At 37.4% G+C, this 15102-nt stretch overlaps 1 protein-coding gene across 1 annotated transcript in view; it reads left to right on the plus strand.

Annotated features, from left to right (window-relative positions):
• The window catches only part of TMEM132C (transmembrane protein 132C), a 563570-nt gene that overhangs the window by 517133 nt on the left and 31335 nt on the right, over window positions 1–15102 (plus strand). Inside the window, exons 7-9 of the mRNA XM_053699778.1 lie at window positions 9454–9659; window positions 11275–11548; window positions 12509–12700. Coding sequence (XP_053555753.1) covers window positions 9454–9659; window positions 11275–11548; window positions 12509–12700 — 672 coding nt within the window. The remainder of the gene's footprint in view (window positions 1–9453; window positions 9660–11274; window positions 11549–12508; window positions 12701–15102) is intronic.

The following is a 15102-nucleotide window of genomic DNA, read 5'->3' on the forward strand; positions in this document are numbered from 1 at the left end:
ACACCGGCTTACGCGTTTCGGCGAGATGCCGTAGTCATAGCCAGAGATGTTTTATGACATTAGATGTTGCTGTTTAAACTTGGTCCCAACCCCTCTTCAAGCTGTCTGTTTTACAGATGCAAATAAATAAATATTGTTAAATACAAGATATTCTGAAAATCCAAACCTTTACCAGTCCAAAGAAATTTGGATAGAGGGTTTTGTACTTTGATTACAATTGTTGACATGTGTCATGTTTTGTTATGCAAGTAATTTTAGATAATTATTTTAAATAGGAATACTGTGACTTTGTAATGTTAAATAATTTCAGATAATGTATGTCAATGCCAGTTTACTTTTTACTGAATATACATCTTGCATTAGCAACAGATTACCATGTGATGTTGATACTATTTTTTATATTTGTATCATTATTATTGATATTATTATTATTATTATTATTAATAATAATAATGATGATGATGATAATAATATAATTGTAGTTATATTGAAACAGGTACAATGGGGCAGTGAAACATTATGATAATTGTTTGGTGTAAAGTCATTTAGGCTTCTATGAGACAGACTCACATACTTACATTTTATGCGTTACAAGTTCTTTTAAAGTTTTTAATATATTAATCAGATCTTACAGTTAACATATCCCTGTTTACATGTAATATTCTGTGACTTTGTAGTTTTTGCTCCTTGAAAAGCTTGTAAATGCACATCTATCCCATTTCCTTACACTATACTCTCTTCTTGACCCACTGCAATCTGGATGTCGTCCCCATCACTCAAAAGAGACAGCAATTGTCAAGATTACCAATGACCTACTTACAGCAAAATCCAAAGGCTACTTCTCTCTGCTTATCCTCCTTGATCTGTCTGCAGGCTTTGACACTGTTGACCACCCTCTTTTTCTCCAAACCCTCTAATCCTTCGGCATCTGCGACACAGCTCTCTTGTGGTTCTCTTCCTATCTATCTAACCGTACCTTTAGTGTAGCCTTCTCCGGAGCATCCTCTGCCCTGTTACCACTTTCTGTTGAGGTACCTCAAGGCTCTGTCCTCAGTCCCCTTCTCTTTTCAATCTATACATCATCATTAGGTTCCTTAATAAAGTCCCAATGACACCCAAATCTACCTCTCTGCACCAGACCTACCTCCTTCCTTACTAACCCATGTCACTAACTGTCTTTCTCATATCTCATCTTGGATGTCCTCTCACTACCTTAAGCTAAATCTCTCCAAAACGGAACTCCTTATTTTCCCCCCTTCTTCCAAAATCTCCAGCCCCCAATTTTCTATAACTGTTGATAATTCCATCATTACCCCTACCCCACATGCCCGATGTCTTGGGGTCACACTTGACTCAAACCTTTCCTTCACTCCTCGCATTCAGTCCTTGGCTAAAGCCTGCCGCTTCCACCTTAAAAACATCTCTAAAATTAGACATTTCCTTACACAAGACACAACTATGATTTTAATCCACTCTCTCCCGTCTCGACTACTGCAACTCTGTCCTCTCTGGTCTACCTAGCTGCCATCTGGCTCCTTTACAATCCATAATGAATGGCTCTGCCAGGCTCATCTTAATTACACGTCACTATTCTTTTGCTGCACCTCTCTGCCAATCCCTTCACTGGCTTCCTCTTGCCTCCATTATGAAACATAAAATCCTCACGCTGACATATAAAGCCCTCAACTGCACTGCTTCCCACTACATTTTAGACCTTGTCTCCAGATACTATCCCTCCCGTCCCCTTCGCTCTGCTCATGACCTCCTACTATCCTCCTCTCTTGTTACTTCCTCACATTCCCATTTACATGACTTCTCCAGACTGGCCCCCATCTTGTGGAACTCCCTGCCTCACTCCACAAGACTCTCCCCTAGATTTAAGCTTCAAGCGCTCCCTAAAGATTCTACTATTCAGGGATGCATACAACCAACACTAACCTTTCCTAACTCCATCACTTTCCCCTTAAACCCCTTAGAATGTAAGCCTATGAGCCCAGCTGTTTGTAGATCACCTTCATAAGAGCCGACTACAAAAGTGCAACTCTCAGCAGGGTCATCTACCCATTTGATCCCTATAAATGTTATTCTGTATACCAACTATGTTTATAGTGCTGCGGAATCTGTTGGCGCTCTACAAATACCTGTTAATAATGTTAATAATAATACTTTTAGGAAATGTTGCCTAACAATGGGATAAAAACTGTTTTGGGCATGCGGCCTGTACATGTGATTGACTGACAATAAACATGCAAACACACACATGGCAACTGTCCCACATATTGCAGAACTTGGGACATCTACCTGCCATCCATCCAGCAGCTTTGCCCATCAAGCCCTGACCACACCCAACTCACCCATGACATGTCTGCCCAGAGCCACTGCACACCCATGAGATGCCTTCCCACAGCCACTCCACAACCATGACATGCCTGCCCACAGCCACTGCACACCCTTGACATGCCTGTCCACAGCCACTGCATACCCATGACATGCCTGCCCACATACCCTGCACACCAATGACATAACAGCCCACTGCCACTGAACACCCATGACATGCCTGCCCACAGTCACTGCACACCCATGACATGCCTGCCCACAGCCACTGCACACCCATGAAATGCCTACCCACAGCAACTGCACACCCATGACATGCCTGCCCACAGTCACTGCACACCCATGACATGCCTACCCACAGCCACTGCACACCCATGACATGCCTGCCCACAGCCACTGCACACCCATGATATGCCTGCCCACAGCCACTGCACACCCATGACATGCCTGCCCACAGCCACTGCACACCCATGACATGACTGCCCACAGCCTCAGCACACCCATGATATGCCTGCCAGCAGCTACTGCACACCCATGGCATGCCTACCCACAGCCACTGCACACCCATGACATGCTTGCCCACTTCCATTGCACACCCATGACATGTTTGCCCACAGCCACTGTACACCCATGACATGCCTGCCCACAGACACTGCACACCCATGACATGACTGCCCACAGCCTCAGCACACCCATGATATGCCTGCCAGCAGCTACTGCACACCCATGGCATGCCTACCCACAGCCACTGCACACCCATGACATGCTTGCCCAGAGCCATTGCACACCCATGACATGCTTGCCCACTTCCACTGCACACCCATGACATGTTTGCCCACAGCCACTGTACACCCATGACATGCCTGCCCACAGACACTGCACACCCATGACCTGACTGCCGCTTTACACACATGACATGCTTGCTCACAGTCACTGCATACCCATGACATACCTGCACACAGCCACTGTACACCCATGAAATGCCTTCTCACAGACACTGCACACCCATGACATGCTTGCCCACAGACACTACACACCCATGACATGACTGCCCACTGCCACTGCACACCCATTATATGCTTGCCCACAGTCACTGCACACCCATGACATGCCTGCCCACAGACACTGCACACCCATGACATGCTTGTGCACAGTCACTGCACACCCATGACATGCCTGCCCACAGCCACTGCACACCCATGACACACCTGCCCACAGACACTGCACACCCATGACATGCCTGCCCACAGACACTGCACACCCATGACATGCTTGCCCACAGACACTGCGCACCCATGACATGCCTACCCACAGCCACTGCACACCCATGACATGCCTGCCCCTGATACTGCACACCCATGACATGCTTGCCCACTGACACTGCACATCCATGATATGGCTGCCCACTGCCACTGCACACCCATGACATGCCTGCCCCTGATACTGCACACCCATGACATGCTTGCCCACTGACACTGCACATCCATGATATGGCTGCCCACTGCCACTGCACACCCATGGCATGCCAGCCCACAGCCACTGCACACATATGACCCTCCCTTAATTAAATTACTTCACACAACACTTTGTTGGGCCACCACCCACAAGCCCCCCTCACTTCCCTGTTTACCAGAAAGCCTCTAAATATATATGTTTAATTTACATATATGGCTGACAGAGTCTTATGTTTAATATATTATTATTCAATATCCTTTATAGATACTTGCCTTGATGTGCTAATTGGCTATACAATATTTTCTGTGGCTCTTACTATTATGAAACAGAGGATTTTAATCTCATGCTTAAATGTAACAATCAGAAGTACGTAAGATATATTTCTTTGAGCATAAAAGCTTTCCATAGTGGAACATTTTGATAAACCATATTGCTTAATAATATTTGATGATGATCATTTTTTTAAATCTCAATTTATTGACTGTGGATAATCACAGGTGTATGGAAATAACTACAAATGATACATAGCTGATAAGACTAAACAATGCACATACAGTAAATGTTAAAAAACCGGAAGATCTGTACTAAAAATACCAAAGATCACCTATAGGAGGCGCTACGCAACAGTAGTAAAAATTACCCAAGTGTTAAACTTGCATTTTAAAACACCAAATGCATAAAAAATGTGTAATAGAGCAAAAAAATAATAAAATGTAAAAATAATTATATACAGAAGGTATATACAAATGTATATATATATATATATATATATATATATATATATATATATATATATATATATATATATATATATATACACACGTGGCACTAAGTGGTGGCCAATGTGAAAGATGTATGGAGATAATCCCACAAAGGTCCGTATGAGGAAAAGGCAGCTCTCGTCTTCACTTCACAAATGATGCGACTTCTGAGATGGAAAACTGTAAACAAAACATAAACAGAGGCGCCACATGTGTAGGTCAACGGATACCACAGAAAACAAACTGAGCAAGATACAGGGTACTCACAAACGTAAAGGCCCTCTCTTGTGCCTATTAGAAGCGGGCTGGTATTCAATCAGCAAACCAGCTGGCTGTGTGAATAAATCCCCGTGATGATGTCTGGTAACAGTGGATCTCCTGAACGGCAACCCTTGCCTGGATGGCTTCCTGCGAATTGGAGCGGGGGAGAAAGGCTAAACAGCCCTTGGGTTACTTGAGAGGAGATTGATACACACACCAGTCTTGGTAAGATAGTAAAACTAGCATTTATTGTACAAAATAAAATGGCCAGCAATGTAACAAATTACAGCTGGGTGTGTAAAAATCAAATCTCCTATAGCATACAGAGATAGAAAGTGACGCGTTTCTCGGGGGTATCCCCATTTCCAAGCCTGAGGAAACGGGGTTACCCCGAGAAACGCGTCGCTTAATGCACTAATGAGATAAGAGGTGGCCTTCCAGTGCATATGAGCCTACCTAGGTTTAGCTTTTAACAAAAAACAGAGAACAAAACAAATTTGATGATAAAAGTAAATTGGAAAGTTGTTTCAAATTGCAGTCCTATCTGAATCTTGAAAGTTTAATTTTGACTAGACTGTCATTTTAATGCATTTTTTTTTTTATAAGGGTTTAAAGGTATATGGTATATGGCCGTGTAGCTGACTGCAAAGGGCTATAATATATAAATATATATATATATATATATATATATATATATGTGTGTTTGCCTATATATGCGTATGGCTGCATATATAAATATATATATATATATATATATATGTGTGTATGTATTTATATATGTATATTCATATATTATATATACATACAAACACATATACAGTATAAACATGTATAGACACACTAGACACACACACACACACATATATATGCAGTATATATATATATATATATATATATATATATATATATATATATATATATATATATATATATATATACAGGGCTCAAAATTTCCAGTCCCAACCTACTAGCCAAGCCAAAATGTCACTCGCCACTTCTGATCCAACCCACTATCTGTCCACACCACACCCACTATTCCACCCCCTCTTTGCATATGTTTAGCCATTGTAAAACACATTATTGTGCAGTAATTTTTATTTTATACCATAACAAATTAAATAATGTCACTGAGAGAGTGTAGAAAGAGTGCTGACAGTCAAAGTAGACCTAGAGATTTTGTTCTAAAAATGATCATTTCTCCCTTCTATCTCTTAATTAATTAATTAATTAATTCTCCACTCTCTCCTCTCTTCAATTTCACTTTTACCCTCTTCCTTCTTTCTCAAGCCATAGCTTTTCTTTACACTCTTTATTTCCCCTCTCTCATATTTCTTCACTCTTTTATTTCTCCACTCTCTCTTATCTCTATTTTCTTCTCCACTTTCACTGTTCCTCTCTAATCTCTCTCTCTCTCTGCACCCATTTATCCATTTCAGAAATAACAGTCTAATTACTAATCGGGTTTCTACAGCTCTAGAGGAATAGCGTATCCTTGCCCTTTCATGGATTTATAATATCCTTTTAAACAATATTTTTAGCACATAGCCCAAAATGTATATATATATACATATATATATAGACAAAGTTACGATTTGCACTCTCACTGACAGTAAGTGTAGAGGCTAATGGCAAAAAGATTTCAACATCTCCAAAAATGTATTTTAGGTGGTGACGTTTTGGTACCAAAATCCCTTTCCTCAGACAAAAAAGTATTAATATTAAAAAATAATAATAATGTAAATAATTATTATAGGTGTTCTTAAATATTAAAACAAATCATTTGAATATATATGTATATTTTACAGTAACTATATAATTTATAATTATTATGAATACTGTTTTTAAATTTTATAATTAATATTTACATAACGCACCTTAGGATAACTAATTCTTCATGTCCACTAACCCGACACCATGCTAGACCTACAGCATGAAACCCGAAGCGTGTTACACAAATTTTACATTCCTATACTCTTCACATATATTTTTTTTATATATATATATTTCTGTATGTATTTAATGATGTTAATGTAAAATATATATCTATACCTATATATCTGTATGAATATATATACAGATATAGGTATATATAGATATATATAGAAATATCTATAAAAAAAAATACATTTTCCTTAATGTGAAGAACATTGGAATGCACAAGATTAATAACTCCTGTCAGGAATAGTGTTGTGGGTTTAAAGGGACAGTCTACTCCAGAATTTTTATAGTTTAAAAGGATAGATAATCTCTTTATTACCCATTCCCCAGTTCTGTAGAACTAACACAGTTATATTAATATACTTTTTACCTCTGTGATTACCTTGTATCTAAGCCTCTGCAGACTGCCCCCTTATTTCAGTTATTTTGACAGACTTACATTCAGCGCCCTCTCATAAGTAACTCCACTGGCATGAGCACAATGTTATCTATATGGCACACATGAACTAACGCCCACTAGCTGTGAAAACTGTCAAATGCATTCAGATAAGAGGCGGCCTATAAAGGCTTAGAAATTAGCCTATATATTCAAAGTCCTTTAGTTAACGCACGTCAGGTTTCAAATGTTTACATTAAAACTGTAATATAAAAGCTAACCTGCGCTTGCAAAAATGTTACTTCTGGCAGTGTTAGTTCTTGAGGGAAAGCACTAAATAGTGCTTGTAATCTAGCCCTTAATATTTCACATCTCCTCTTTCCCTCATACCTTGCATATTTCTCATAACTTAAATGAATATGGCTTTTGCCCTGGAAATAAGCTAGACTTGGCAGCAAATCAAACCTAATTTTTGCTGATAAAAGCTAATGAGCTTAAAATGGCTGTCCAGAAGTGGTTTTGTTTTTGCTGCACCTACCCCATAAGGGGATTTTTGTGGTTAAACACAGTAGTGAAAGCAAAAAGTATGAGATGTTGTATATCTCATTTGCATATCTCACCCAGAGTTCTTTGATGCATTGGTAAAAATGTATTACAGAACACTTCTGGGGAAAACAAGCCAGGGATACTTGCCTAGATGTGCTAATTGGCTATACAATATTTAAATTGCATCTTCAGTTTTGTATGTTGTATTATTTATGCAAATTTATGCTAATTAGCATTGTTGTTTGTTTTTCAGAAATCTGACAACCCAAGTGGGTGGGGTTTAGCACTACTGAGCTCTCAAACTGAGACCATTGTGGAACTATGGTTCATTAAAGTAGAAGTGACAAGAACATAGTTACAGAAAAAAAAATACAACATTCTTTATTGGAACTCACATAAACAATTCACGGGTTGCAAACACTCTACATTCTAATGTAAATAACCATGCTAGAGTACGTCACTTTCTATGCACAGGGTAAAGGTTTTTCCACTTCCTCTAGAATACTGCTTAATGATATTTCTATAGACAGTATGATAAATGGCATGCTCTTCTGAATTAGGATATATTCCTTTGCTATATATTTTCAGCATCTATAGAAAAAAATATCTCTGAACATAAGAGGCAGCTTTCACGTCTTGTTTCGGTGTTTTGTCCTCAAGGTGACGCTCTTGTCAGAAAGTTCTGATGATTGGCTGTACACTTCTAACGAACGCTAGTTTTTCTGCTCTGCTGAAAAAGTAGATCTTATTACAAATTCAAGAGAAGAGATGTGCAAGTGTCTGCGTTTGCATAGCATGCCAGCAACCCATAAATAATGTGCAGGCTTGTAGGCACACTTCAGACCCCTATCTTCTGACACACAGAGAAATGCATTTGTGTTTCCCATGGTCCTTTCCCAGCTAGAAGCCTTTATTAAAAATACAAAAAGGGCATTTTGTATTGTCATGGTCTCTTTCAAAATGATATATTATACTAAATAAAAAATATTTGTAGCCATATAAATCTAGGCAAAAGCAGGCATTCATTTAATGTTGCTACTAAAATGTAAAGTGTCAATGACATACAATATAAAAAAACTGTTTATTTATATGTACATATTTGTACAGTTTTTATTGATTAATACCTATTGTCTAGGCAGTACCATGAACAGTATGGTAACATAGGAAAAATAAACTTCACTATGAATATTATATTGCTTATTTTTTCACAAGTAATTATTTGCCTTTTTAGAGCAACTTAATCATAATAGGGAAACAATTCATGATTTTTATAGAGATTTCTTTATGAATGCTTTAAACTTTAGCAGTAATGTGCATATGACAATAATATGCATATTGTATTGTTTATTCTCTCTTTCACCTGTCAATTATATCAAGCAGTCAAGCTGGAGTATGCAAATAGGAAGGTTGCTGCTTATAATAATACGGGACCAAATAATATGCTAACAATGGATATAATTAAATTAAATATAAGGAATAGCTCCTTTATATAACAGCTACTCTATTTAATATGCCATACAGCTAAACCAGTAATAAAAACTCTCATTATACTAATTATGTATTAGTGGCTGTAAATCACTTAGGAACATCATTTGTTTAGCAAGGCATTGAAAATACTATACAGGTTTTGTACAAGATATTTTATATATACCCTTGCTACATACACTACTGACATTGAATAAATAAATGCACTAAACAAAATGTAATTAATTTGTGTGTATTGATACTGTGATTAATACAAATGTGGATTGAATAATATTGCTACTTTTAATATATGTGCAGGTGTCAGAGAGATGTGACTATGTGTTTGTGAATGGAAAGGAAATGAAAGGCAAGGTTGGCATGATGGTGAATTTCACATACCAGTATTTGAGTGCACCCCTTCAGATAACTATCTGGGTACCACGGCTGCCTCTCCAGCTAGACATATCTGATACTGAACTCAGTCAAATCAAAGGATGGAGAGTGCCTATAATTTCCAACAGAAGGTGAGTCTCTTTCATAAAGTAAGTTTCAGTAACAGAAATCACTGCAATGCTTTATGAACACATTTCATACAAAGTATTTCTATTATTCTGTTTCAGAACTCAAACAGAGGTTTATTAAGCTGTCTATTTTATTGTCCAGTCACTAGTTTATCAGCAATTTTGTGACACATGCGACGTTTTTTTATTTAACACTTGTGAGGAATCAGCACTTATAATCAAATGTAAAAAAAAACTTGCATTGATGCGAAAGCTGAGTCCTAATCAAATGTGAGAAAGTCAGGGTGACTCCTGATTATGCTCTCTCGTATTAAATATCTGAGAGACTAACACTTTGTTATTTACCAAATACACAGCTTGCTAGAGCAAATAGAAAAATGACTGCACCATCTTAACCAGGAGTTCTTCATTTAACAGCACAAGCTTTAGGCGTTAACATTTCCAATTTCCATTACTTTAAAAAAACCTGCGATTTCCTATTTCTTTTTTTGAATGAGAACTTAAACTCTATTACCATATGTGTTTACTTTCGGCCTTTGAATGTTCAGTAAATAAAAATATCCTTAAGCATTTCCCGGCATCTTATTGGATCACTGGGTAGCAATGTGTTGCAGCTAAATGTATAAAATTACTCTTAACAAGAATGATCTACTGTATATATAAATTACTAAATAACAGGCAGTCTCTTTGTAAGTGTTAGTCATTTTTGTGTGATCTCTGATTTAAACCAGAGGTTTTTTTCTCCTGAACTCTGAATTCTTCAAACATATATATATACTCCAAAGAAATAACTTGCACCCGGTTTCTTCAATAAGGATGTTACCACTTTATTCACATATTGTGGTACACTTCACACCCAAATACATCCAATATACCCTGCTACCCAGTTGCTGGACCACAAATGGGTATGCTACTATGCTTACATTCCTGCTTTTTCAAGTAAAGATAGCAAGAGAACGAAGAAAAAATTATAATAGGAGTAAATTAGAAATTTTATATAAACCAAAGTAAATAGAGCAGTAAGGTAGTTCTTATTACACTCACACAATAAAGGCTACAATTGTTACAATTAAGCATTGGTGCGGCAGTGTCATTCTTTGGCAGCTGAATATTTTTATACTGCTCTTATCTATTTACTTTGGTTTATATTTTCATATGATGACTGCCAGCACACTGCAACCAAATTACATGTTGATATTCAATTAAATAAAGAGTGCAACTAATTGTATATTTATTGTATAAATTAGAAAGTTGCTTATAATTGCATGCTCTATCTGAATCATGAAAGAAAAATGTGGGTTTTGTGTCCCTTTAACTAACTATAATCAATAGACATGTGCCTACTGAATAGGACCATGGGCAGTGACATTTGGCTATTTTTCATGCTGGATTTATTAGTCTTATCCAGATATTTGTGTGTTTCACAAATAACAAATGAATGTTCATGCCTAATAATCAATAGCAAAATAAAATATGTTATAACATAATAGTGACAGAAAATGTATTAAGAACGTTAAGTAATAAAAGCCTGGATTTTAATTGAAGTATTTTCAGAATAAAGAGTCATAATGATTATTTTGTACATACTCTTTAAGCCCTGCATTTGAATGCTTTTCAGACCAACAAGAGACAGTGATGATGAGGAGGAGGATGAACGCAGAGGTAGAGGATGCTCACTTCAATACCAACATGCAATGGTTCGTGTTCTCACACAGTTTGTTGCTGAGGATTCAAGTCCTCTAGGACAACTGATGTTCTTGCTGGGCTCAGAATGGCAGTTTGATGTGACAGATATGGTAACAGACTTCATGAAACTCGAAGAGCCTCACATAGCAAAGCTGCAAGATGGAAGACTCCTGATTGGACGGGAAGTTGGCATGACAACAATACAAGTACATGATTTGTTTTTCTTATCTATAACCCTAACCAATGGGCTTCATCTTTAGCTGATTATATTAGCTTTCCATACAGGCTACTGATTGTAGAATAAGTTATAACCTATGTAAGTAAAACATTCACAAGCTGTGCTGTAGTAATACAAAGATTGTGAATACTGTCAGCAAAGTTCTGTGCAGTATTTTCACCACTGTACACCAATCAGCAATGCATAATTACATTTCAAAATCCAGAGACATATGTAGAAGCTTCTCCAGATTTAGTAAGATTGCAATGACCACTCCAGAGAGAAAATTTCCCCTGATTATTATTATTTTATATCACCAAGTCACTAATATGTTGGGAAATCACTCCTAATGTAATTAATAAGTTTCACTTTAATGAATAAAGAGTTGAATGTTCAAACAATTAAGAATATTGGAAACTGGCTCTTTTTGTATAATGCTATTTTTATTTTCTAGCTCTACCTTTCCCTGTCACTCTCCTGTTGGAGTGCAGTGATGTTGTGGGCTGCCAAAAAGTTTTACAGAAGCACTAACAACCAATCACCTGTGCCCCCCCCCTCCCCCTTTGTTTAGTAGGTCCAACAGCTTGGCATAGAGCTTAGTATTGTTTTAATAAATGGCCTTAAGCTGCAAAAATACAGATACTATGCAAATTGAATGGCTTGGCATTTTGAACAATGAAAATTCAGATAATTATGGAAAAAATATACAGGATGTCTTTGCAGGTTAATTTCACTGTAGAGATTTATGGTAAATTATTAACTGGGTGTCTATGCTTATTCAGCATAAGAGTGGTTAATGTTCTCTTCTAATTCTTTCTGGCTATATAATAAGACAGGGTCATAAGAAATATAGTTTTTGTTTATTCTAGCTTGGTCGCTCTGAAGGAATCTGAGTATAAATAATGGATATGTCTGCTTATTATTAAATCAGTCTCTTTGTCTGTTGAAGGTGATGTCCCCTCTTTCCGATTCCATCCTGGCAGAAAAGACAGTGACAGTGCTGGATGACAAAGTGACAATAACAGACCTGGGAGTGCAGCTTGTCTCTGGACTGTCACTCTATCTTCAGTCTAGCACAGCAAATAACAAGGCTATTGTTGCAACCTCAACAGCTCAGGAGCTGCTTCATGCTCCCAAACAGGTAACATAACGAATCCCATGCAAAATTCTAATTGAATTTCCAAAGCAACAAAGGATTCTGGGTAAGACATGTAAATGAGGTCTCACTTTTTTGCTACATTCTGTAATTAGGCAGATTCCCTTTAAACTATAGCACTGCTGTATACACAGCTTTTATGCTTATCCAGGGTTAGTACAGCAATAAAGAACTTAAAGGAAATCTGCCTACAAGCAGATTGTAGCAAAAACGTTAGACATTGGGAACCTCATTTACATGTCTTACCCCAAATTCTTTGCTACATTGGAAACAAAACTTGTCCAGATATTTTAATGGACTACATAATGAGTTATTATTTCTACATTGTGTACATAGTGGAGGATTTTAATATTACCTTCCCTCCCCATAATTTTAAAAGATATATATTTATATTTATATATATATATATATATATATATATATGTGTGTGTGTAACAATGATGAAAAAGGCACTCACTGGTATTAGTAGTAAAACATAACATGGTATGTTTTACTAATAATACCTCTAATACTACTAATACCAGTGAGTGCCTTTTTCATCATTGTTACACTTGGATATTTTCTTGGAAGTGCATCCTGGGAGCTGATGGACCTTTGGAATATGGAGTGCCTATTCTATTGACTTTGCTTTATATATATATATACGTATATATGCCGTGTGTGTGTATGTGTATAATATATAATATAACAATTAAAAAGACTACTAATTTAACTGTCATATAACAGTCATGCATGTTAAAGGGATATGGGAAATTAAAATGCCATGATCCAGAGCTTGCAATTTCAAAAAAACATTCTAGTTTACTTTAATTCTGAATTCTACCTTGTTCTCTTGGCTTCTTCCCATTTGAGCATATCTAGATAGGGAAAAAAACCTTCCATGCATCTTGAGCACTAGTAAACGTTTAGAGCTAGATTATGAGTGGAGCACTAGTTATTGCTCTTGGTCGTTAACTCTGCTAACAGTAAGCTTTTTTGCGTGCATAGGGTAGCATGCTTATTACAAGTTGAAAGTAAAAGTTTGCACACAAGGGCTAACCCAACGCACACGTAATGCCAAACTTCGAATACCATGGGGCAGATTTAACAATGTCTGGCGGACATGATACGCTACAGCCAGACATCGCTAGTGAACTGCTTGTGCAATGCCACCCCCTGCAGATTTGCGGCCTCTTGCAGGGGGTGTATCATATAGGATCGGGCGGATTTATGTCTGCAGTGGACCAGTCAAGAAGTTAAGGAGACCGCTGCTTCTTAACTGCTGTTTCGGGCAAGCCTGAAGGCTCGCGCAGGAACAAGGGGAACAGGGGCCATTCGGCCCTTGTTAAGTCGGCCTCCATGAATGTGTGAACGTATTCCACCACTAAACTTCAATGGATTCTAAAAAATGTTGGGGAAAAAACACCCATACTCAAGCGCAAACCCAATAGCGTTTTCTCAAGTACTCTAACCTGACATGAAATATTAATATTTCACATTAAAATGTTCTTCAGATAGAAGAATATGTTCTATTTATTCTTAAATACATATTTCTATAGATAGCGGTTTTTAGGTAATATATATATATATATATTTATAAATACTTAGAATATATTACCTTATGTGAAGAACATTGGAATAGGAAATATTTGCATTAAATACATAGTTAAAATCAAACCGTTATTAAATATGAATGTTGCATAAATATGATTTTACATGTTTTCAGCTCCTCGACTGCAATGGGCTCCAATGCACCTATATATATGTCTATCATTTTTTGAAATGATATATATAAACATATTTAGACATGTAGATCTACTGTATGTTAAAGCCCTTCACAATCCTGATACCTGATACCTCATACCTTTGAGCCCTTATAACTTTTTATTGCAATATTTTTTTACTATAAAGTGTTATTATGATTGTAACTGTACTTTTAAATGTATTTTTAATGTGTTTTATGCAACTTTTTAGTTGAGCATAACAGCTAAACAGATCTCTAAAGCTGTGCTATCTCTATGCAAGTTAATTTCAATTGCGCTTGAGCAAATATGTTTACTTTCAACTTGCAATACATGTACTACTTCCGAAGCACGCGAAGAGCTGTGATAACCCCCTTATCGCTCATGAGCAACACACCGTGCGCATTGTGGCTTTTTTGCAATTTCCATTGTGCTGCCATTAAAAGTTTTAAAATAACTTACTTTTTGCGTGTTTTATGCTGTGTTAAGCCACATACTGCATGCAAACCAATTTCTGATTTGGCGTGTGCGCCGTGCACGTATTCCCCAAAAACACCTGCGATCGCATTCCCCATTGAAGTCTACGGAGAAAAAAAATTGGCCCAAAAACACCCTACCATAAGCCCCAAGTGTAATAACCCCTAAACCACCATGCCCCCACATCGC

The sequence above is a fragment of the Bombina bombina genome, chromosome 2, assembly GCF_027579735.1.
Source record: "Bombina bombina isolate aBomBom1 chromosome 2, aBomBom1.pri, whole genome shotgun sequence".
Taxonomy (NCBI): domain Eukaryota; kingdom Metazoa; phylum Chordata; class Amphibia; order Anura; family Bombinatoridae; genus Bombina; species Bombina bombina.